Genomic DNA, 15,749 nt, shown 5'->3' on the forward strand with positions numbered 1-15,749 from the left:
GTGAGGGGGGGAATGCTGGGCCATGGGGGAGAGGACAGGAATGAAGAGAGAAGGGGCAGGAAAATATAAGGCTACCAGGGTGGGGAGGGGAGGGTATCAGATGCTGGTTAGAAGGGTGGAGGGAGGAAGACGATGGGAATGGTGGAACCCTGTGGCAGAGGCCAAGAGGGGGTGGCAAGGAAATGAATGAGAGTGATTACAGAGGGTACAAATATGGTAATGGGAAGTAGATTTAAAGTTAAAAGAGAAAGTAGAGATGGGGAGGAGTAAGCTGGGGAATGGGAGAGCTAGTGGGTGAAAGAAGAAGATGGAAATTTGATAGGTAGTTGAAAAGTAAAAAGGAGATGAAGAAGGGTGAGAGAGAGGCAGAAAAGAGCTACAAAGGAATGATCAATTTGTCAGAGGCAGGAATAGTGAGGGAACAGGAGAGAGGAGAAAAGACAAATGGACTGCAGGCGCTTGAAGAAGAATTAGCAGATGACAGAGAGGAAAGCAGAAAAGAGAATTTGGAACCAGCAAGATGGAAAAATAAAATGTCCAGACAACAAAGGTAGAAACAAAGCATTTTATTTTGAATGTTTTAAATGGAATATGTTAGCTTTTGGAAATGTGCATAGCAAATGTCTTTGTATTGTGTTCTGTAGAAAAGGAAATGCATCTCTGTTTTATGTCTCCAGTGTTGCAGTAATGCTATGTTTAACCTCTTGGGGTTCCTTTTCAATTTTTGTCTAAATATTTTTATTTCTAATTTGTGATTCCCTGTTCTGTATTTGGTGAGGGTCTGTTGGTGTGATAGTAATGGCAGGTGGGAAATTGGAGAGGAGGCAAAGAGGAGAGGGAATCGGGGAGGGGAGCCCTCCTTTATTTTCTGACCTGGGCCCAAGCAGGTCTAACACCAGTCCTAACCCTTGCTGTATAGCTGGTGAGGATTCCCAGACATCCCCAGCTAAGGACCTCCTCCAAAGGCGGCCAGAACTCCTTTCTACCAAGCTCTGGCAACAGCATCCTTGAGCCATCGACAGCTAAGCATGTGTGGGGTGCTGGCATCAGTGGCTTAGGGTCATTGTTGCTGCCTGCCAAGCTTGGTAAAAGAGAGTTCTGGCCACCTTCAGAGAAAGTCTTCAACTGACTGAGCTTCAGGATCCTCATTAGCTAAAGTATTTATATTTTGAGGTGGAGGTAGGGCAGAGCAGAGAAAAGTTTGTGCCCACCCACTTTGGGCTCAGGCCCACCCAAAACTGGCTGTCTGGCTACACCACTGAGTTGAACTGAATGGGTTGGAGTATATGTGATGACAGAGAAAAAGATCTGATCATCCTTCCTCTCTCTTTGCAGGTGAACTTTTTCATTCCTCAGAACACCAACAGCAATGTGACCTCAGTGCCCCTCCTAACAGCCCCACAGACCTCTCCTGTCAGCCTGCGACACTCCCTTCCGCAGAGCACACACCTGCAACAGCAGCACAAGACCAGCTTACCACCCCACAGTGCCAGATGGTGCCTTTTCCTGCACCCACTGAGAACCCTCACACTCCGGTGCCCAAGATCAGTGCAGGGTCACCAGCTGCGGTTCACAGGGTGGTTACAGGGACCTGCAAAAACTCCCACCTGAATACACCACTAGGAAAAATGACACCGTCAGCTCTTCCGCTTGCAGGCTGCAACCATCCTTGCAGTGGACACTGCAGTACATCTGCGATGCCACAGGATGGAGCTCATGTAGTATCCTTCAGCAACAAGTGAGTAATATCCTTCACCCCTGGATATACCCTCTCACTGCTAATGGTTTATGCATGCATTGTCTGGCCAGTTCCTACTGCTACTTTCCCTTTTTGAGAGGGAAGTTACTGAATGAAGAATGAGAACCAGATACTATGAATGACAATGATAGCAATTTTCTATTGTAACTCAGTGTCCTAATCCTCTGAATCCTTGATTTGGAGCCACAGCCCAAAACCTTCAATTTTGAAATGTATATGAAGAGAAAAGTAAGTGTGGACTGGGAAGACTGACCTAGGAGGTAGTGAGTGGGGGCCAGTGCTGAATTCCACGGTGGGTTTCTGGAATCATTGTGGATAGCAGGTGAAGCTGCACACAAAAAAAGCCAAACAGAATGGTAGGAAATTCTACTGCCTTCTCTCTCTGAACTGGGGGGGGGGAGGGGGGGGGGGTAGGGCCTTAGCTCCAGGGCAGTGTGGGTGGGACTGGTGAGCCTGGGGGTAGGGCCTCAGCTCCAGGGTAGTGAATGTGAGAGGCATAAGACTTGTACTGAGAAGGGCTGAGTGAGTTTTTTTTTTTTTTTTTTTTACTTCATTTGTTCTTTTGTACTGGGAACCTAACCTGTATGTGACCTCACCTCTCTCTTCTCAGGGAGACATCAGCAGGGAGTGTCGTCTGACATTGTAACAGCCCTAATCTCAGCTAGACTCTGCCTCTCACCCCTCCCCCATGCCACTAAACATGCCATTCTCAGCAGGGAGGCAGCGTGCAAGAGCCACACGTTACCAAGTGATCCAGACTGCCACCAACCGGAGTCCTGTGAGGCGGACGAGGGACTTGTTGAGGATGAGGACAGCAGCTCTGAACGCAGCTCCTGCACGTCTTCCTCTGCCAATCAGAAAGATGGAAAATTCTGTGACTGCTGTTACTGTGAGTTCTTTGGACACAATGCGGTAAGTGGTTTGTGAGATGCAGCTGAATATGAATCTTGACCACGTAGACATTTCTTACAGACAGATTCAGTTTATTTGTTAGTTCCTTAAGGTGTTTCTTGGCTTTGACTGACAGTAACAGTCACATATTTGAGGCACACTTTTCTGTAATTACATCTCTGCAGAAATCAAGAACGCTGAATGTCTGACATATTTTAATTAATAGGACTTTGCAGCCTTCAAATGATGGTCATGTTCTTAGATTGTGTGATGGTGGAACAATTCCGTGGTCTCAGGTGGAACAGCTTGTAGCAAGGCACTGATTTACCTGTTAATATTTCTCAAGGTGGGTAGACATGTCCCAGGGCACATAAACCAGCTGCTTGGGAAAATCCCATTCAACCAAAGGACACTCTATAGGATCTTTGGTGGCAGCTCTTTAGATGCTTTTAGAGGGCCATTTGGAAAGATATTTCATAGGTAACATAGCTAGCAAATTGCAGTTACCGCCAAAGGAAAATTTGTAATTAAAGGACAGGTTGTGTCACTGCTAAGGAGGCAAAAGAATCATTTACCTCCTTTCAATGTGCAAAGCCACTGTCAAAAACACATATAAAAACATATTTGACGGGGAGGTCACGTGATGCCTTGCTGGAGGACAGTCGCTAGGCTGAGTCGCTCCGGGCCCCTGACGGTTTCCCCGCGAATCATTTTCAGATAATTGGACCTCACACGGATCTAAAATACTTGCAGAAGCAAGGACTACAACCGGATCGTTGAAGCAGTGCAAAAATAACTAATGGCGGCAAGATCAGCACATAAAGACAGAGCCAAGGGCAGAGCTGCGAAGACAAGATGGCGCGGGCTCTACGATCTCATCGGCATGGGTGTCGGAAATCACCGCGGAGATGTCCGCAGTGATGGAGGAGTTGTTAGAACGCAGATTTACTCCTTTAGACTCTAAGCTAGAACGGATGCAATCACAGCTCACGGAGCTCGCCAAAGAATGTGGGATCTTTCAGCAAAGAACCAGCGGTGCGGAAGATCGGGTCACTGTGGTTGAATCAGCCCAGGAATCCATGCTTAAAAGAATTACGACATTGGAGGCTAAGGTGGAAGACCTAGAGAACAGGTGGGATTACCTGAAAGCATAATGGACAGAGATCTGGTGGGTTTCCTGAAAGGCTGGCTACAGAAAGAGTTACAAGTAGGAGATGGATTTCGCCCCATTCGTGTGGAAAGAGCGCACAGGATCGGATCCAGACAACCTCAACACGCAAAACCCAGAGTGGTGATTCTTAGGGTCCTAAACTTTCAACACAAACAAGCAATTTTGCAGGCACTACGTGCAGGGAAATCACTGGTATACGGGAATGTAAAAATATTGTGCTTCCAAGACTATTCGGCGGGGGTGGTGGCACAACGTAGAGCTTTTGTCCCGGTGTGCTCTGAGTTATTTGATGCAAAAATTAAGTTCGCCCTGCTATACTCTGCCATCTTGAAAATCACTTACAAAGGCTCCACACAAACTTACACATTGGTGGAGAAAGCGCTAGAATTTATGACACAAATAGGAAAGTGGGAGAGCAAGGGCGATATGGAGGTAAACCGGTGACTGTGTCTCTGAACCCTCCAGGCTGGAGAGGATGGATCTTAAAAATTCAACAGGTCGGGGACATTTGGATTCTCGTGTGCCATACTGTTCATAAGTCTCTTGCAGGGAAGTCCAAGGAGGCTGAACTGAATGAAAGATTGCCACCACGCAAAGGAGTGATGGACTACTGCTAAGACGCAAGTTGTGTTAAATGTTGATTGCTGTTAAGACACAAGTTGTGAGCAAAGTGTTCAGCGTTAGCATAAAGTGTTGTTGGTTGTTTTTTTTTGTAAGGTTGTAATGACGATTTGGGTGATTGTGGGGTCAGAGTTAGTAAGGATTTATGTGAGAAGGTTCAAAGAGGAAACTGAGGGAGGTGTTGGGAGTGGCCGCTTTTAGGAAGGGTCGGTAAAGGGTTGGAGGGAGGGGAAGCGGGAGGGGAGGGGCAGAGTGTGCAGTGGGATGATAAGAACGTGATGAAATATAGGACAAGGCAACTCCTGAGGATGGAGGGGCGGGAGGTAATGTTATGGTGTGGGACAGTCCTGGGAACATTGCTATGCAGCGAGGGAGAGCTGGGGCGCCATCTCTGGTGTTATAGTTGGTTATCATTACATGGACAAATCAAGTTAGCTAAGAGCACATGGTGAACCTGGTAACATGAAACGTGGGAGGTATTAACTCGCCCATAAAAAGATCGAAAATTTTACATCTACAAAAACACAGAATTGACATTGCGTTGTTACAGGAAACGCACTTGAATGACCAGGAGCATGCTAAACTGAAAACTTGGTGGGTGGGTTCATGCGAAGCAGCGGCATCTCAGGGAATGAAGGGAGGGGTGGCCATACTGATTAGGAGGGGGGTAGTAGACAAAGTACAATCTTTAGCTGTAGATCCAGCAGGCAGATATGTATTGATAGAGGTGACTATACAATGGCGTTCCTATATAATATGTAAGCTTTATGCCCCGAACCAGTCAATCTCATGCTACAATATAAGCAGAGATCCTTGGGGGGGGGGGGGGTTAATGCTGTTTGGGATCCTCAATGGGACAGGTCTTCCCCAGGAGTAGGTATGTCATATTATCTTAACAAATGAATGCTTCAACTAAGTCAGGTATTTGGACTAGTTGATGTTTGGAGGGAGCTACATCCTACGGAAAGAGATTACACACACCTTTCACGAGTGCATTCGACCCAAACCTGGATAGATTACATACTAATATCTAGCGGTGAATTTGGAAAAGTGGAACAGGTAGAGATAGGCCACTATGTTATTTCAGATCACGCCTGGGTGAAGATGAGGTGGTTGGTGGGAGGTAATCTACCCTGTGTAGGACAGTGGGCCTTTCCATTGGAATTGAGTAACGATGTGAGTTTTCAGGAACGCATATTAACTTGTTGGAAAGAATACAATACCCATAATGTGGAACATGAGCAGGACCCGGTGCTGTACTGGGAAGCGGCTAAGACAGTTCTGTCATGTGAAAAAGGTGAAAGACAGGGAAATTCTATGGTTGAGCAAAAACATTTGTGGGGTCAGGAAGCAACTGGGGGTTAATCCTTCGGCGGCACAGTAACAGCAAATTATAGATCTGCAGGCAGCGCTGAATTCTCTGCTCCACAGCAGGGCTCTTAAATCGCAGACTTACTATAAAAATATGCTATATCATCAAGGAAATAAAGCAGGGAGACTGATGGCTCGTTTGATTCGCCCAAAAAGGAGATCTCAAAAAATTCTGACCCTCCAGGGGGAAGGGGGGAATAGAGCTCGCACGGATGAGGCAATGAGAGAGATTTTTTTACAATTACTGTAGTTGGCTTTACGCCTCACCTCTGGAGGAGGGCCTCCCGGGATCCTTATACTTGAAAGGTTTGAACTTACCTTCAATAGACCCTAAGGATAGAGAATAATCTGTACGAGCCAATACAAGAGGACGAAGTAGCCCTAGCCATTTCCCATAGCCATAGGTGGAAAGCCCCTGGGCCAGATGGATTTCGTGCGGAATTCTAGAAACTAATGGGGGGAGAGGTGGTGCCGCCCTTCACTAGCCTTTTCAGTAAGATAGTGGAGGTGGAGGCCATGCCACCATCGCTAGACATGGCTCACATAGTTGTTTTGCCTAAGCCGGGTCGGGATCCCACGCTTCCGGAGTCTTATCGCCCAATCTCGCTCCTAAACTATGAAGCAAAATTATTGGCAAAGATCATGGCCAATCAATTGGCCTGGGTTCTACCCAGTGTGGTCCATGAAGCACAGGTGGGCTTTGTACAGGGGCGCTCAGTGGTTAAAAACATGCAGACAATACTTGCTACACTGGAATATAGACAACAGAAAGACATGCAATCTCTACTAGTTAGTTTTGATGCAGAAAAAGCCTTTGATAGGGTGCACTGGGATTTTATCTTTGACTCTTTGAGTGCTTATGGGTTTACGGGACGCTTCACCTCAGTCATTAAAGGACTGTATGCGGCACCCAGGGCCACAGTGCTGGTGAATGAACAACTGTCACAAGCCTTTCTGATACTTAGAGGGACTAGACAGGGGTGTCCCTTGTCGCCATTACTCTTTGTATTGACGCTAGATCCCCTCATCCCAGATATGATGGCAAACCCAGAGATTAGGGGTATTCGGGTAGGATCTTTTCAATTCAAAGTGGCAGCATTCACAGATGATCTTTTGGTACACTTGGAGAATCTGAGGGCATCTCTGCCAGCCCCATTAGAATTATTTCAAAAATATTGGGATTACGCTGGGTTCCGTCTCATTCTTGACAAATCGGAGGCTTTGCTGTCCTCGTCGCAGTTGCAAAAAGATTGGGGAGGGGCCTTTCCATTACGATGGGCGAGGGACTCGTTTCGATACTTGGGCATCCGATTGGCAATGGAGGTGGAGTCCCTATATAGGCTCAATATTAAGATCCTCATGGAGAGCACTAAAAGGTGGCAAGGAGAGTGGAGAGGTCTTCCTTTGACCCTGCTGGATCGGGTGAATCTGCTGAGGATGGTTCAGTTCCCCCATTGGCTGTATGTTCACCAGGTGCTGCCGATCAGGATTCTTAAGAAGGATTTGAGGAGCCCATATCGGTTAATCAGTGGTTTTTGCTGGGCAAAGAAAAAACCGAAGATGCGTTTGTCAGTTATGCTGGGTGACTGGAGGGGTGGGGGGCTTTGGTCTTCCCAATTTGCAACAATGCAACCAAGCATGCTTGCTGCGTCATCTGGGAGACTGGTTTGGTCAGACACAGATGCACACACCTATAGAACTGGAGAGTATATACTAAGCACCTTACAAACTTTTCTCATTACTACATCTGCCAACATCGCAAACACCTCATCTGAAAAGAAGTGTGTTACTAAGGCCATTGCAGGAACTGTGGCGCTTCTTGGCGGGGAGGCTGGAGGCTAACCCCTTAATGTCTGACCAACTTTTTTTTTTTTTTTTTTAATTTCTTTATTATATTTTAACATAATAAGTACATCTCCACATATTTGCAATGCTCAACATATGTGCAACATATTTATCTCTTCTTCCATAACAATATTTGCAAATAAACTCTTAACAATCCCTCCCCCCCTCCTCTCCCCCCCCCCCCTTTATGTCTGACCAACTTAATGTGGCATTTCAGCCAGGCACGGACAGCCCGATCTTTGGGGAATGGGAAAAAAGAGGCATTTCATTACTAGAACATATTTTGGAAGGGGAAGGGCAGTTGATCCCATATGAGCGACTGCAGGACCGGGTGGGACAGCAGTGGGGTAATAGGGAAATGGGACTTGATATACCGCCTTTCTGAGGTTTTTGCAACTACATTCAAAACGATTTACATATATTCAGGTACTTATTTTGTACCAGGGGCAATGGAGGGTTAAGTGACTTGCCCAGAGTCACAAGGAGCTGCAGTGGGATTCGAATTCAGTTCCCCAGGATCAAAGTCCACTGCACTAACCACTAGGCTACTCCTCCACTCCATAGGTTTGCCTATGTACAACTCAAGCATTATGGTTTATCCTTGGATAGGATGCAACTGAGGACACATTTGGGGGCTAAAATTTGAGAATTCTTTCAAGAGGTTGCGATCCGCAGCCTGTCTGTTTCATGTCTGCGTGGGGCCCTAATCAAGGGGATACCAGATAAAGATTTTACATGGTTGAAAGCTAGATGGGAAGAAGATTTGGGGGTGTCACTGGGGGACTGGGATGTCGCTGCTACGTTAAGGGGGATATTCTCACTCACTACAGAGGTGAGACTGAGGGAGTGTCAGATATCGAGTAATACTTCGTGCATATTGGGCTAAAGCACAGCTCGCACACGTGGTCGGAGAAGGGGAGTCGAGCAGTCCTAAATGTAAACAACAGAGACAAACTTATATTCATGCCCTAAAATAAAAGCTTTTTGGGGGCGGATCAGGGGCTTTTTTTTATCTCAGATACTGGCCCACACTGTCCAAGGGACGGCGGAACAATTATTACTAGATAAGTGGGGTGCGTTCCAGCCCCTCGATAGATACAGCATCCTAGTGATCTTGCAATATTGGACGTCATCAGACCCTCTGGCATTTTGGCATTGGCGTAACCAGGTTCATATACTGACAACCTGGGAAACTAAAGAGGCTAGTGGCTCCTACAAACATAAACAATTCTTTTTGAAGCTCTGGAACCCTTATTTGCAAATTCTGAGTCCACAGGGCCGCAGCCTCCTTGTAAATAATCTATAACGCTAGGATCTAGTGGCCTGTCTGGTAGGGTCCTTTCTAGTGATAGGGTTTGGGGAGTCACACTTGGCTATTTAGGTAGATTGGGAGGGGGAGGGTGCAGGAGGGGGGGGAAGGAGACTACAGACTTGAGATGTGGAAGTGGGGAGGGCTGTGTTGGGAGGAGGAAAGGGGGAAGGACTCAAGTATATGGCTGATGGGCGTGCAAGTGGCAGATGAAGTTCAATGTTGACAAGTGCAAAGTGATGCATGTGGGTAAGAGGAACCCGAATTATAGCTACGTCTTGCAAGGTTCCGCGTTAGGAGTTACGGATCAAGAAAGGGATCTGGGTGTCGTCGTCGATGATACGCTGAAACCTTCTGCTCAGTGTGCTGCTGCGGCTAGGAAAGCGAATAGAATGTTGGGTGTTATTAGGAAGGGTATGGAGTCCAGGTGTGCGGATGTTATAATGCCGTTGTATCGCTCCATGGTGCGACCGCACCTGGAGTATTGTGTTCAGTACTGGTCTCCGTATCTCAAAAAAGATATAGTAGAATTGGAAAAGGTACAGCGAAGGGCGACGAAAATGATAGTGGGGATGGGACGACTTTCCTATGAAGAGAGGCTGAGAAGGCTAGGGCTTTTCAGCTTGGAGAAGAGACGGCTGAGGGGAGATATGATAGAAGTGTATAAAATAATGAGTGGAATGGATCGGGTGGATGTGAAGCGACTGTTCACGCTATCCAAAAATACTAGGACTAGAGGGCATGAGTTGAAGCTACAGTGTGGTAAATTTAAAACGAATCGGAGAAAATTTTTCTTCACCCAACGTGTAATTAGACTCTGGAATTCATTGCCAGAGAACGTGGTACGGGCGGTTAGCTTGACGGAGTTTAAAAAGGGGTTAGATAGATTCCTAAAGGACAAGTCCATAGACCGCTATTAAATGGACTGGAAAAATTCCTCATTTTTAGGTATAACTTGTCTGGAATGTTTTTACGTTTGGGGAGCGTGCCAGGTGCCCTTGACCTGGATTGGCCACTGTCGGTGACAGGATGCTGGGCTAGATGGACCTTTGGTCTTTCCCAGTATGGCACTACTTATGTACTTATGTACTTATGTAACAATTACAACCCCGAAAGGTCAAAGAACCCTGTACTCAGAAACAAAAAACATGAAACACGTGCTTCAACTGACCGAACGCCACAGCGCTACGGTCCCTCTCTGAAATGCAGAGGAAATATATGTATAGCAAGACTTGAAATTTAGATACCTTTCAGCCATAGCAACATAGACCATAAGAACACCAGAACTCTGCCAATCATACTCACCACAAAGAAACATGTACACAGCGGGAGGGTTCTTGACCGGTCTGGAGGGTCTAGAGGAAAGAAAATTTGCAGGTAAGACCCAATTTCACCTTCCTCAGTGACCCTCCAGACCGGTCAAGACGCTTGGGAAGTACCAAAGCAGTACAACTCCTAAGGGCGGGAACCTTGCATCCCAGAAGTCAACACTGCCGCACGAAAACTGGCATCCTCCCTAGCCTGCACATCCAGTCTATAATGTTTCACAAACGAATGCAACAAGGACCAGACCGCCGCCCTGCAAATATCTTGAGGCAGAACCAGACCACTCTCCGCCCAGGAGGAAGCTATTCCCCTGGTCGAATGCGCCTTCAGTTGGTCAGGCACTCTACGTCCCTTGATCAAATATGCTGAGGAAACCGCCTCCTTCAACCATCTGGAAATAGTTGCCTTAGAAGCTGCAGCTCCCTTCTTTGGACCACCGTACAACACAACCTATCTGAAGACTGAAACTCCCGAGTCCTGGATAAATAAACCCTCAAGACTCGCCGAACATCCAGCTTGGCTAAACGGCGCTGAGACACATCTCCCAACTTATCTCCCAGCACTGGCAAAGAAATGTCCTGATTTACGTGGAAAGACGACACTACCTTGGGTAAAAACGATGGAACAGGCTTCAAAGAGACCTTTTCCTTCGAGAAAGCCAGGAAAGGCGCATGACAAGACAAAGCCTGCAACTCCGAAACTCACCGCACCGAAGTAATAGCCACCAAAAACACCGACTTCAAAGTAAGATCTTTGAGTACTCGACCCCAAAGGCTCAAAGGGAGGCCCTACCAAGACTTCCAACACCAAGTTCAAATCCCACGGCGGTACAACCGGCCGCCGAGGAGGACGAATCAGCTTTACAGCACGTAAAAACTGAACCACATCTGGGGAAGACGCCAAGGAGATTCCCCGTATCCTTCCCCGAAAACAGGACAGAGCCACAATCTGCACCTTCAAAGAGGAAAGAGCAAGACCTCTGTCTACACCATTCTGTAAAAACTCTAACACCTCCGGAATGGAAGCGGTCCAAGGCGAACAAGAACGATCGTTACACCAACCTTCAAAGATCCGCCACACCCTAACATAAGTAAAGGACATGGAACGTTTACGGGACTGCAACATAGTATCAAATCACCTTAATTGAAAAACCTTTTTTCTTCAACCTGTCCCTTTCAAGAGCCAGGCCGTAAGCGAGAACGGAGACGGGTCTGGCATCACGATCGGACCTTGCACCAACGCCAGCGCGAGCGGCCCGCCTATCGCCAGACGTTCTAGATCGGCAAACCAAGGCCGACGAGACCAATTTGGAGCCACAAGAATTACAGTTCCCAGCGTACCGCTCTATTCTTTGAACTATCCGTCCTATCAAGGGCCAAGGAGGAAACACGTACAACAGCTGGTGAGGGGGCCAGGCGAGCACCAGAGCATCGATCCCCTCGGATCTCGCCGCCGGCTGAAAAACCTGGGTACTTGAGCATTGTCTAACGAGGCCATGAGATCTATCAACGGCAGACCCCACTCCTTCACTAGGCAACGGAACAATGGACAATGTAGCGACCACTCTCCTGGATCCAACGTGTGCCTGCTCAGAAAATCCGCACTGACGTTGTCTACTCCGGCTACATGACTTGCCGAGAGACTGTGAAGATAAAGTTCTGCCCAACGCATTAACTCTACCATCTCCTCTGACACCTCTCGACTCTTGGTACCCCCCTGATGATTTACGTACGCCACCGCATTAGCATTGTCGGACAGTACTCGAACTGCCTTGCCTTTGAGAAGATATTGAAGAGACTGCAGTGCCAACCTTATCGCCCGAGTTTCCAACCGATTTATTGACCACAAGGCCTCCTCCTCCGACCAGCGACCCTGAGCTACCTCTCTGAGACAATGCGCCCCCCAACCTGCTAGACTGGCATCCGTCGTTAGCACCGTCCACTCCGGAGGATCCAAGGGCGTACCTTTTTCCAGATTCGGCGTGTGAAGCCACCATCGCAGGCTGAGACAAACCGGATCCGGCAAGCGCAGTCTTTTCTCCAAGCTCTGAGTCTGAGGAGACCACCGCTCCAACAGTGTCGCCTGCAGCCACCTCATGTGAGCCCTGGCCCAGGGCACTACCTCTATCGATGCCGCCATGAGTCCCAAAATCTGAAGGTAAGAGTGAGCAGACGGGACAAAACTGGCGAATCAATAACTGCATCTTGGCAGTTTGAACTGCCGGTAAAAACACCCTGCCCTTCACCGTTTTGAAGCGAACCCCCAGATATTCCAGGGACTGAGTCGGTTCCAGGTGACTCTTGACCAAGTTCACCACCCAGCCAAGCGACTCCAAGAAAGCTACCACCTTCGCCGTCGCATCCACACTCTCCTGAAGGGACTTGGCGCGAATGAGCCAATCGTCGAGATACGGATGTACCAACACTCCTTGTTTCCTCAAAGCCGCCGCCGCCACAACCACCCATAACCTTGGAAAAGGTACGAGGCGCCGTAGCCAGACCGAACGGCAGCGCACAGAATTGAAAATGCCTTCCCAGAACCGCAAAACGGAGAAACCAATGATGCGCCGCCCAAATGGGAATATGAAGATAGGCTTCTGACAGATCCAAAGATGTGAGAAACTCCCCCTTCTGCATCGCTACTATGACCGAGCGCAACATTTCCATGCGAAAGAAGGGAACTGTCAAAGCCTCGTTGACCCTTTTTTAGATCTAGAATAGGCAGAGAGGAACCTTCCTTTTTGGGGACCACAAAATAAATCGAATAATAACCTGTCCCCCTTTCTGAAACCAGCACGGGAACGACCGCCCCCAGATCTATCAGCCGACGAAGCGTCTGCTGAATCACCCTGGCCTTGACCCGAGAGCGGCATGGAGAGGCGAGGAAAAAAATCTGGAAGGAAAGTCTCGAATTCTTGCGCGTACCCGTCTCGCACCACCTCGAGTACCCACTGATCTGACGTGATATGGGTCCACCTCTGATAGAATTGACTCAAACGAGCCCCTACCCTTACCAGAGGCTGGACCAGCACACCTTCATTGTGAAGCACGCCCGGAGGACAGACCTCCCCCCGGCGCGTCTCGGCCTCCTCCACGACCTCCGCGAAAGGGCTGAGTACGCTGAAAAAATCGAACCAACTTATCCAACTCTTCTCCAAACAGCAAAGTCCCCTTGAAGGGGAGAGAACATAACTTGGACTTAGACGCCACATCCGCCGTCCAACCACGAAGCCAAAGAGCCCGACGAGCTCCAACCGCCAATGCCATATTCTTAGCAGAAGCTCTCAGCAGATCATAACTAGAATCTGCCAAAAAGGAAGAGCCCATCTCTAACTTGGCTAGCTCTTGCACCAAGGAAGCTCTATCTTAGGCCCAACGGAAACACGCCCTGGCTACTAGGCCCCCACACAGAGCGGCCTGAAGTGACAATGCCGAGAGATCAAAATTGCGCCGAATGAAAGACTCTAATCTCCTATCCTGCGGATCTCTGAGAGCAGCCCCCCCCATCAACCGGAATAGCCGTAGCCTTGGTAACCGCTGTCACCACCGCATCCACTGTCGGCGACTTAAAGGAGTCCTTATCCCCTTGCGGAATAGGGTACAGTCTCGCCATAGCTCTGCTCACCCTACAAGGAGAATCTGGGGAGGACCACTCCTGGACGATCATATCTCTGAGATCCGAATTCATGGGAAAAGTACGCGCTGCCCGCCGAATTCCCTTAACTAAAGGGTCAAGCTGCTTAGCGTCCGCTACCACCGGCTCAGGTGAATCAAACCTAAGCTTGGACACTACCTGCTCAATCAGCTCAGGAAGCTCATCCCTAGGGAAAATGCGCACCACTGAGGGGTCTTCACCTGGCAAAGGCCCCTCCTCAGAAACCTTGTCCCCTAGGAACTCATCCCCCAGCAGACTACCCTCGTCGTCTGAGAGAGGCAAGGAAAACAAATCTGGCTCTTCAGACCAATCTAAACGCTGTCGCTTAGCAACCAGAGGCCCTCCTCCCTTCAGAGGCTCTAACTGATTAGGGTCTGACTGCCAGGCCTGAAACATGGCCCAAATAAAATCCAGAGGAAACCCCATGGCTCCCGCACCTTCTGGAGGCCTGGAAGCACTCTGCCCCGGACCTTCCAACAGCAGGTGAGCAGCCACCCCCGTGGCGCCCGAATCCAAGATGGCGGCGGTTCCCGCCAAAATCGGAACCGCCGCTACAGGCCCAGAGGACAAGTCAGATCCGGGCAAACCTTTACTGCTACCTGAACCCTCCGCAGCTAGTACCGGAGGCGAAGAATCAGGCTGTTTAGGCTCCCCACAGAACCTGCATTGAGCTCCTGGCACCTCTATCCCCCTTCGCACACAAGAACGGCAGCACGACGGCTTTCCCGCCGACATCGCGAATTTAAAGCGGTACACCCTAAGGTCCCAGCTCTCTCAAAGTTGCTCAAAATCCCTAGGCCTCTCAGCTTCCCAAACAACACAGTCAAGCACTGCCAAGCAGCCAAACACTGCTTCTTTTTCTTTCTTTCTTTCTTTCTTTCTTTTCTTTTTTTTTTACACTCACAACAAAAGCCCAGTTGCTAAGAGCTGACAGGGACTAAGCACTCAAGGTTCCTGCCATAGCAGGAGCCGAGGCAACAGGCAGAAAGTTCAGAAAGAGGACTTCAAAGCTACAAACTGCCAGAAGTTATGGCTCTCAAGGTTTCTGTCACAACAGGAGCCGAGGCACATGGCTGCCTAACCAAAGGCCAGCCGGGGAATAAGCCACACACCTGCTAAATTCCACAGAGAAAAGTGAATCCCACTGTACCCGCTTTTCTTGAAGCACTCTACCAAAAATAATTCCAAGTACAGGGTATTAGTTAAGAAAATCTAATCCGACCAGACCAGACTGACTGCTCAGGCTGCATGTCTACCCTCTGCTGGAGACTGAGATTTTCTGGCTGCTTGGGGGTTGGATGCTAGCTTACACTGGTTTAAGTTTTAGTGTTCTCAGTCTCCCTCTGCTGGTAGGCGTGCATAACCCAAGCGTCTTGACCGGTCTGGAGGGTCTAGAGGAAAGAAAATTAGCAGGTAAGACCTAATTTCACCTTGTAACTTTCTTAACCATCTAGTTGCGCTGTAGATAATAGTGAGGATTGGGAAGGGTTGGGGGTGGGGTAGGATGGGGAGAAAATGGATAGCATGTGGTTGATGGTACAATTGTCTTGTTCATACTTATTTCAATCAGACAGTGATGTTTGGTATTCTGGCCTTGGGTGTTTGTTGTATGTTCAACTTTGTTGTAGCATCAATAAAAAATATTGAAACATAAAAACATATTTGACTTGTCTGCAAATTTTCACAAGATTTGCCAGTGTGTGGAGAAGAAAATGTTTCACTTGAAACTTGATCAAGGTAAAACAAAATTTTGTGGATAGGTCCACCTAAGAACAGAAAAGGTAAAGAGATTTTTGTTATTG

The 15,749-nt window shown here is 48.2% G+C and overlaps 1 protein-coding gene across 3 annotated transcripts in view; it reads left to right on the plus strand.

The window, feature by feature from the left end:
• Positions 1–15,749, plus strand: part of FAM193B (family with sequence similarity 193 member B) — a 46,827-nt gene that overhangs the window by 14,104 nt on the left and 16,974 nt on the right. For 2 of the 3 annotated variants that reach the window (XR_003943067.1, XM_030211437.1), the window contains exons 5-6: positions 1,336–1,738; positions 2,473–2,671. Coding sequence is in view for 1 of the 3 variants with exons in the window: in XM_030211437.1 (XP_030067297.1) it covers positions 1,336–1,738; positions 2,473–2,671 (602 nt within the window). In the remaining 2 variants the exon portion in view is untranslated. The remainder of the gene's footprint in view (positions 1–1,335; positions 1,739–2,472; positions 2,672–15,749) is intronic. The other variant, XR_003943068.1, reaches the window with a different exon arrangement.

The sequence above is a fragment of the Microcaecilia unicolor genome, chromosome 8 (assembly GCF_901765095.1).
Source record: "Microcaecilia unicolor chromosome 8, aMicUni1.1, whole genome shotgun sequence".
Classification (NCBI taxonomy): domain Eukaryota; kingdom Metazoa; phylum Chordata; class Amphibia; order Gymnophiona; family Siphonopidae; genus Microcaecilia; species Microcaecilia unicolor.